Raw genomic sequence first — 9,898 nt, forward strand, 5'->3', positions numbered from 1 at the left:
AAAATACTCTCCTTAAGGAGTTGGATGCAAAGTGGGAAAGACCCCTTGAGAAAAAGACACATCACACCAATTCCAGAGTTTTCACAACACTGCTATAATAATAGAAGACTGACTGTGGTGACATTCGCTATTAACAATGATGCCCAAGGTTTAATTCTTATTTATAAAAATGAGAATCTTGAGCAAGTCTGGCAGTGGATGCTGGAGAAGGAGGCAGTGTTGGATGACACCTTAAGCCTCTTCCCCTACCCCTGCTCAACCGGAGGAAACCTGTTCTTCCAGCCTGCCTCCTGGATCTCTCCACCACCTGGAGCTCTGACAGATCCCAGTGAGAATGTAAATCAGACATGGTGGAGGCAGGCTGCTGGGTAGGCCAAGAAATTTTAGGGGGAAAAGTCAACCCTGCTTAAGTACCCTTAGAGAGTTTTTCCCCTTAAGGGCTTAAACAGGGAGATGCTGTACCCATATCGTGAAAATATTCTTCTCAGTGCTGAATAGTAAGAAAAGTATGGATGAAATTCATCCCAATCCATAAACTGTATTAAGGAGAGAGACAGGGAAGAGACAATTTGTTCCAGCAACTTACTTAATTCCCAGTCCATCCTTTTCTCGAAATATCAGGGGAACTCTGAGAGCTTCTCTCTGTACATACTCATAGTTGAAGTCTGTTTGGATATTTGAATAAAAACAAATTGGTTAAGTCAAAAAGGAGCAAAGGAACCATAACCCTTTGGTCGGGGACAAAAAAATGACAGAGAAAAGGCAGGGGGTACACTACATGCAGGCATCAGCCATATGGCCAAAGCTCCCTGGAAAATGATAAGGAAATGGATTAGGCAAATCCTAATAGGCCACACCAACATGGGCTCCTCTGCCTACTCAGTCATTCTCTGCATGCCCCACCGGTCCAAACTTGTCAATGAACAGCCCAAGGCCGGCCAGGGTTAGGGAGGGAGACTCAAAGAGCCCCACAGAGAAAGAGCCCCAGCTATCATTCTGAAAGAGACACAAGACATCCCAAGCAGAGCTCAGAAAGTAAAGGGACTGCAAAACTGAAGAATGCCACCTGGGAGGATCTGAAGCCCCAGAGAGGAGGATGGGAGGAGGGCTCCCATTGTAGCCAAGCATCAGTGAAAATCTTATTGTAATATCCTGCATAGTGAAAGGGAGGGGGAAGCCGGTTTCCCTGGAAACTGTGTATTTGGTGCCAAAATAACTAGGGAACTGGGCACAGCTTTGCTGTCTTAAGAGTGAAATTCTGCCATAGCCATCACAATACTAGCTTCATCCTGATAACTGGGAGGGATGCTTCCCAGGTGAAGGCTATATAGACAGCCCCATAAAAGATTCACAGGGCAAGTTTTCTGTCTGGGGTTTGTCTAGCATAGATCCCAAAATTCTAGAGAGTGAAGGACACTTTTGACTAATTTCTTTCCTTCCTTAATTCCCAAACCAGGGGATCTGACCCAACCATAACCCTGAATATTGAGATTAGGGAGGCTGAGATAAACCTTCACAGGCTCCCAAATCCTCAGGTACCTAATGCAATCCACAAGGACACAAGCCCTCTCTGGCTGGCCAGAAGGGAAATAGAAGAGGCCTCAGGCCACTGAAGCTGGTCTAGGAGAACAGTTCCCGGGGCAGCCCTGGGGGAGGAGGAGGCCAGGATAACTCCCCTCAAAGAAGAGAACAAAACCCAGAGCTGAGGAAAGCCCTGACCTCAGCAGCTCAGATCCCCAGGGGCTCACAGTGAATGGGGATTCCTAAGGATTTAAAGGAAGAGAAGTTTAAGAAGCTTCTATTTTGAATCCAGGCTAAGGGCTCCTTCTGTTTCTCAGCTCCTCCCTCAAGTTTTGGGGCCAGATCTGAATTAACTAGCAAAACCCCAACTCTCTTCCTTTGAAAGGGGCCCAGCAAGCAGATTCAAGAAAATACTTTGGTGCTCCCTTACTAGAATTAACCACCATACCCACACCACACCTATCCCAAAACCAGGGTCAGCTTCATCTGCCTCAAATGACCTTGAGAAAAAGCTTTAAATCAGTTGGGACTAGCACCCTGCTCTCAGACCTGGCAGGCCTGAAGAAATTTCTTCCTTCCCCCCAGAACTACCCTCCCATCACTAGGGCCTAGGGCCCCAGGACGTAATGGGCACAAAGGAGAAACTTAAAAACTGCAAAGCCAGGCTAGTCTTTTTTAGGGGTTAACCCTCAGCCACAGCCAGCCAACCAGAACCTAGAAGAGGCAGGCATGTCCCCTCTGCTACCAGCTCACTGAGGGACTGAAGGGTTTTCCAAGGGGGATGAGAAGATAAAACAAAATACAAACTGAGTAACCTAAAGGAAACTCAAATATCTAAGGAAAACAATGAACTTATAAACTCTAGGAGGGCCTGTGTAGGTAAGGGCATCTCTGAAACCCAGACCCCACAGGCTGAGCTGGGTTCCTGGGTTTCAGAACCAGGAGGCAAGCTGGCTTCAGGCTGGGGTAGCCTAGGGTCCTAGGGACCTCTGACCCAAGCTAGAGCATCACCGAAACATCTGGAGGACACCCTGAGCCACTCTCCAAGTAGGAGAGCCAGGGAGAAATCCAGGCCCTTAAGAATTCTAGTTGGGGCAGAACTCAAATCCCCAGAAGCTTCCTTGAGCTCTGTACTGGGCAGGCCCACAGGGGACAGAGCTCTCAAGGTCTCAGGCCTGGAAGAGAACCCTGTTTTCCAGAGAGCTGTCCTACATCTTCCTTCAAATTGTCAGCGGACAGGGATTGAGCCCCGGAGGCTGAGACTCCTGGCTTCAAACTGTCAAGGCTGCAGCACTAGGGAGCTCTGGGCCTCAGTGGGGGTTCAGGCCTAGGTGGGGACTGAAGGCAACGGTTCCAGGCACACTGGCCCCTGCTCCAATCTCGCAGACCCCAAGCCTGAGGGGGCGTTAGCCCCATAACCCCAGGTGCCCCCATCACCATCTCCTAACTGGCAGACCCCGAGATGGCTCGGGACATGGGAGGCTTCAGGCTTGGGGAGGAGGGGTATCACCCCGGTGTCCCATGGCTCCAGCCTGTTGGCAGCACCTCTGGCCCCGCTGGGTAGCTCCCAGCTCCACAAGGGGGAGGACGCAGCGCGCCCTTCCTCAGTCTGCTTGTCCATCCCCAGGTCCTTCTGTCCACCGGTGCCCTGGCTTTGCCCATCATGGGGCTGCTGGTGGGCGCAGGCCGGGCCTAGGCCCACGCCCAGCCCCCTTCCTGCCTGGCCTCCTCTCTCGCCACCCCACCCCACCCCCCAGTGCTCGGCCTGGTTTCGTCACCGGATCCCCTGGAATGGGGGACGCGGGCGCGAAATACGAACCCAGCCACCGGCAGCTCCCTCCCCACGTGCACTCGGCCGCGGCGCGGAGGGCAGCCAGGGGAGGGGGCTCCTCACCTTTGCCCTCCATGGCATGCACGAAGTCCCCCTGGTACAACTGGCTGCGTAGCTTCTCCTCCAGGCTGAAGCCGCGGACGCTGACTATCTCCTCCACGTCCGACAGGTCCTCGTTCTCGTCGTATCTCTGGCGGTCAATCGGGCGCTGTGGGGACCCAAACCAGAGAGCCCGGGACATTACTGGGGGACTAAGGGTAGCCTCTACCCTGGGCCCAACAAGAACAGGTGCAGGAGCTGCGTGCCCCCTGCACCCCACCATTGCAGCCCGAGCAACTTTGCGCAAATGCCAAAGATGCTGAAAAGCAGAATAAGGAGAGGGGCCCGCACCCCCAGGGTCCAGCAGTCCCCTCCTATATCTTTGGAAGCCATGGAAGAGACATCTGGGGGCTCTCCTTTGCCCCCACCCCGAGACGTGTAGAGCTTTGCCCACTCAGCCAGGAGCCTGGTTATGTAACCCGCGGAGGGGCTCCGGGCATGGGCTGGCCGGGCAGATGTAGGCCCCGAGAGGAGCCACTGCAGCGCCCGGCTCGGCGGTAACAGCAGCCACGGCAGCAGCGGCGGCAGAGCCGGGAAGCCGGAACCGGGGGCCGGCGGCATTTCTAACACTGGAGCCGCCCCCGAGCTACCAGAAAAGCTGGAAGCTGAAATGGAAGGACTGAGACCCCAAGCCACCCCCGCCAACCGCCCGCCAGTGCAAGAAGAGGAGGTGGGGGGAGAAGGTTCGGGGCTTGGGAGGAGGAGAGGCAGACGGCCCGCCACAAAGCTCCGATCGGAGACCCCAAAACGCACCAGCAGCTGCCTCATCTCCCCATAAGAACGCGCGCACACTCACTTCCTAAGGAGACTCCCCCACCACTCCCCGCATCCCCCAGCCTCCTCCCTCCACCGCCCAGAGCCCGGCCCCGCAGCCCCCCAGATTCCGGGCGAACCCCGAACCCGCTCAGCCCCCTCCACGCCTTTCCGCGCTACCACCTCCCCACTTAAGTGTCTGAGACTCTGAGCCTCAGAAGGGACTGGAGGAGTAAGCTGCTTGCTTCCTTTTGCATGCAATTTATTATATTTTTCCGGTCCTCTTGCAAAATACAGAAAAGGAAAGAAAAGGCAACAAGAAACAAACCAAAAAAAAAAAATCTATCATATAAGATACAGATTAAAAAAAAAAAAGCTACACACCAATCTTCTTCCAGAGTCTTTCTCTGCCTCCATTTTTTTAGGAGAGTTCACCAATTAATTGTCAACGCTCCTGCCCCCTGCATTTTGGCCGAGGGGGGAAGGAGGGAAGACCAAAGAAAACAAACCGAAAAATAAATAAATAAAGCAAGCCAGAGCCGAGATCTACAAAGTTTTGCACCAACACTTAGGCAGATCCGTTTGCAAAGTCCTAGGAAACCATTTTCAGCAGTTGGGGGGGGGAGGCGTCGACGTCATAATCCCCGGAACGTAAACATTGTTGCTGATCGCGCTCGGAGCTCGCGGCCGGGTTTGTGGGGGGGGGGCCGCGGCCCGGGATAGGGGGGGCGGGGGCGGCGGCCAGAGGAGGTGTGGGGCGGGGAGGGAGCCCGGGAGGCACCGGGCGCCGTTAGCGCCCTGGCATCGCTGTTTTGTTGTTGGGTCACGAGTGCGCCTCTGCACGCAGGCGCCGCCGCCGCCCGGGAGTTGTGTGCAGAGCTGACTTTTGGAGGGCTGAGTTGCAGGCGGCGGGCGCATCCCGGAGATGGCGGGGCAGGGCGGGAGAGAAGGAGGGGGCGGGGAGGGAGGTGCAGATTTGCACGGCTGGCCTCAGCGGGAGGCGCGGAAATGCAAGCCCAGCGTGTTGGCGTGAAAGCCCCCGGGGCCTGGCACCCCCCAAAAGGACCCCCCACCTCCGTCTCTGACCCCATTTCTCAGGGCCACCCCGCTTCCTCTTTTTATCCACCCTACCCCATTACCTGCATGGCCGACCCAAATTCAAAGCATTTTGTATGTGTGTGTGTGTGTATATATATATATTTTTTTATTTTTTTAGTTTTTTGCTTTTTATACTGCATGCCTTTTTCGTATGGAAGGGGATGAGGGTTGAGCCTCTGCAGATCCCCAACGGTGGACAGTCCATATGGAGGGGGCATTGAGAGGACCCAGAAGGAAATTAGCTCAGCTCCATACCTGTAAGGACTGTATAACTTAAACTCCTGGGACTCAAAGATATGGACCCAAACACACACACAGACACACACACACAGGTACAGGAAATACAGCCAGACTAGAGCCTTTTCAGACTGCAGCTGACCGGAAGACGTTGCCTTTCATTCATTCATTCTGCCCGCCTCTGTGGAATCCTTTACTAGGCGACGAGCCCTGAAACAGAAGTTGGACATTTTTTTAAAGGTCCTCGCTCTCGCCAAGAGGAAGAAATAGATGCTCAGAAGTGAAATACGAAAAGAATCGGATCTGGCGCCTCCTAACGAAGCCCACAAACAAGTGAAGGGTAAGACCTTGTTAGACATTTATAGGGAAAGAGTTGGTGGAAAGGTGCAGAGGTGCTCTGGAATGGGAGGCGGGGAACTTGGGCATACGTCGACTTAGCGGAGGTATCTTAACATATTGAGTGTCATTAGCCCCTAGCTTGCTTCCCTGGCCACTTACTACTGCTTGTGACCACCCCCAGAGCTGGTCCTGAATTGTCCTGTAATGTCATGATGACAACAATCAGGTAGACTTCAGCTGAAAAAGTTGGCTCTAAACATTCCTCCAGCCTCACTCCTGTGCCCTACTAGGCCTGATCTTGCGGGTAAAGATCCTGGTTAGATGACGGGAGGACTATCCCAATAAAAGGACATTGTAGAGAGCAGGCTTTGAGCATGGCATTTTATTTCTGTTGTGGGATAGCTGGAGCAGGTTATTTTGCAGATGGGGAAAATGAAGCTGAGAGAAATTATGAATCTGGATGGATTAGTCTGCCCCATCTAGTCCTCATGTCAACAGTGGATCAGACGTGTGGGGAGGAAGTGGCTTCTGAGCCAAAGATGAGATGTGAACAATCAACTCTGTACTGGTCACCCTAAGAGACAGCTTCCCCCTCACTCACCTTAAAGTTTCCCATCATATCTTTCATGTACACTCTTCAAGGCTAGTCTTTGAAGTTTATTTTTATTTTATATTTATTTTGTTGTTGTTGTTGTTGTTGCAGTTTGGCTGGGGCCGGGTTCGAACCCGCTACCCTCGGAATATGGGGCCGGTGCCCTACTCACTGAGCCACAGGCGCTGCCCTGAAGTTTATTTTTAATTAATGTTCATTGGTTATAAAAATCTTAAGTAGGGATGAAACCAGCAAAAATCAAAATTTGTTTCCAAACTGAAGTCACTCACGTTGGTTCTGCTGCATCATTTGGCAGTGAGAAGGATTCTGCCTTCATCCTCTATTCAAGACCAGGCAGGGACCATTTTATTTTCTTCTTCCTTTCTTATAAGATCCCTTTTATGGGAAATAGTCTTGTTAGTTGGAGGAGGAAGCTGGAACTTAGACCAGGATCACACAGCTTGCGTGTGACAATGCTGATCTCCAACTGGAGTCTGGCTTGGCCATCACAGGCTCTTTCAGAGAGTGACCAGCTACATGACTTCCCTTATAATGAAACAAATGTCCCTAGGAGAGTGTGTGTCTAGAGGGTGGTTAATAGTAAATTGAGTGGAATAAAGTAAAAAACAGAATGCTTAATCCTCTTAATTTTTTTTTTCTTCCTAAGACCCTTCTCTCTTCCCAAGTGTCCCCAAAAGCAGGCATCAGGAAAAAATATCCAGTAGTAGCCACTTTAGCGTAAAACAGTTAAGTCTATATATCACTTCAGTGGGGAGTTCCTGGCCTGTCAAAATGGAAAGGAGCTGAGTAGTCACCTAATTTAATCCCCTCCCTTTACAAACCTCAAGGAAACCACAAACCAGAGAGAAGAATGGGCCAGCCTGGGGCTTGTTCCCCTTTGACTACCCCAGAATGCCTGCCCTGCCGCCTGGTCCTAAGTGGTCACTCAATAAATGTTGGGCCCTTGATGGATCACCTTCCCCCTTGATATTTGCATTTTCTCTTTATCAGTAATTGGCAGATGAAAGGCTTTGTCCTCTGGTTGAAAGAATTCCAAGCATTTGCTCAAAGTGGGGGAGGAGGTTATTTTGGGCCAAAGGGGGAAGGGCCAAGCCCCTTGAGCTCCCAGTGTTAGCTAATTGTCACACTGGAGAGTAGGTGAGAGAGAAGGGAAGCTTAGGTGCTTATCAAAGACTAGTACTTTTTCTTTCAGGAAAACACCACCAGGCCAGCTGTATTTGAAACATTATAATAATGATTTCCTGAACCCTCCTGCTCCTTCTCACAAAAGGCTCAGTCCTGTCTGTGTTTCCCCCATTCATTTATTTCTTCGTTCATTGAAGGTTGATCAAGCAGCTCTGTGACAGAAGACAGAGAAGATAGAGAAAAGATAGAAGAAATAGCTCCAATTGTAGGAATACCTCCGCTGGGCAGGGCGATGGACAGGAGGCCAACCAAAGAAAAGACTGACTCTAGATGGATCCCTTAGAAATCAGAATCCAGGATTTCCTTTCTTCCTTTCCTTCCTTCCTTCCTTTTTTTTTTTTTTTTTTTTTTTTTGAGGCAGAGTCTCACTCTGTCACCCTGGATCAAGTGCCATGGCATCATCTCTCAGAAACTTCAGACTCTTGGGGCTTGAGCAGTCCTTTTGCCTCAGCCTCCTGAGTAGCTGGGACTATAGGCAGCTATGCACAATGCCCAGCTATGTATTTTAGAGATAGGGTCTCGATCTTGCTCGGACTGGTCTTGAACCTGTGAGCTCAGACAGTCCTACCTGCCTCAGCCTCCCAGAGTGCTAGGATTATAGGCGTAAACCACTGCACCCAGCCTAGTTTTTCTATTTTTATTAGAAAAGGGGTCTCATACTCCTGTGCTCAAGCAATCCACCCACCTTGGCCTCCCAGAGTGTTAGGATCATAGGCATGAGCCACTATGCCCTGGCCAGAATTTGAGATTTTATTCTCATGTTCATATGTAATTACAATAGCTCTGAGTTTTGAGAACTTACTATGTCTTTGATTCCTCACCAAAGCTCTATGAGGTAAGGGCTGTATTCCCCCACATTCAGGCTGAGGTTCAAAGAGAGGTCAAGTTGCTTGACCAAATTGTATGGTTATGAATAACAGTGACAGGATTTGAACCCAGATTTTGTAAGAATCCATGGCCAAAACCACAGGATTGACCTGTATGCCAAGACTCTCTGTGGGGCTGTTCTTTGATGGAGGCAGTCTACATCTGCACTACTATTCAGTACAGTTGTCTCTGGCCACATGTGGCTATTGAGTACTTGATATGTAGGTACTGGGATTAAGGAACCGAATTTTTTATTTCATTTTAATTAAATTTAAGTAGCTATATGTCTACTTTATTTTATTTTGTTTTTTGTTTTGTTTTGTTTTTTTGCAGTTTTTGGCCAGGGCTGGGTTTGAACCCACCTCTGGCATATGGGGCCATTGCCCTACTCCTTTGAGCCACAGGCACCGCCCCTATTTTGTTTTATTTTTTAGTCTGTGTGTCTTATTAGACAGCACAGCCTTAGCACATTTTCCAGAATTTGTCTTAACTTACATGCCAGTCTGATATATACATACATACACATATACACACACACCCCTCCAGGTCTGATTTGATGCTAGGTCCCCATAATCAACCTTCTGGAAGCATTTGTGGAATGAATGAAGGGTCCATGGGGGAAAGGGGCCAAAGATATCAGCAAAGGTTTCCTGGAAGAGGCCATCTGGCATACAATGTGAATGCTCACAGTGTTAGCCCTTGAACCACGCTCTTGGAATGCCTGCCAAGAGCCTGTGTGTAGGCACCAGAGGATGCCAGTTGGCTATGAGATTGTCCCACCTGCCCAGATCTCACAAATAAACTTCTCTGGGACAAATAATTGGTGATGGGGCAAGAATCCTTAGACATAGGTAACAACTCCAGATATACATGGTATATACTTCTGATAAGACTCAAGCACAAAGATGTAATCTGTTGTAGCCCTGTTTACAATCGAAGTCCGAAAACAATCTAAAAGTCGGGGAACCAATTAAATATTCTTGTACCATTTATCTGCCCAATGAAATGCTAGTGAATCATTAAAAAGAATAAAGAACTATACATACTGAGGTGGAATGATTTCATGATATTCTTAAAACAAAATGAAACCAGAAATAGAATACTAAATTACTCTGACCACTTAGGTAAACCAAAGGGGATATATCTGTATCTATGTATATTCTTTTCTATACACAGAATTTCTTTTAGAAAGGCAAAAATAGAGAACTGGGAAAAGAGAAGAAAACCTATTCTTTGTTTGAATGTGTGATGTTTACCACATCTGAATATATGCATGAACGTTACTTGATTTTGAACCTTATGGACATACTTTCTTTTGCTTTAGTACCCTTTGAATTTTGGCTTGGCTCGGCGCC

At 49.5% G+C, this 9,898-nt stretch overlaps 1 protein-coding gene across 1 annotated transcript in view; it reads right to left on the bottom strand.

Moving 5' to 3' along the window:
- The window catches only part of KDM2B (lysine demethylase 2B), a 148,196-nt gene extending 143,575 nt beyond the window's left edge, over positions 1–4,621 (bottom strand). The window contains exons 1-3 of the mRNA XM_023516829.1: positions 4,589–4,621; positions 3,416–3,560; positions 587–665 (exon numbers count right to left, since the gene is read on the bottom strand). Coding sequence (XP_023372597.1) covers positions 587–665; positions 3,416–3,560; positions 4,589–4,621 — 257 coding nt within the window. The remainder of the gene's footprint in view (positions 1–586; positions 666–3,415; positions 3,561–4,588) is intronic.
- Positions 4,622–9,898: the final 5,277 nt, after the last annotated feature.

The sequence above is a fragment of the Otolemur garnettii genome, unplaced genomic scaffold, assembly GCF_000181295.1.
Source record: "Otolemur garnettii isolate 467f Iridium unplaced genomic scaffold, OtoGar3 scaffold00099, whole genome shotgun sequence".
Classification (NCBI taxonomy): Eukaryota; Metazoa; Chordata; class Mammalia; order Primates; family Galagidae; genus Otolemur; species Otolemur garnettii.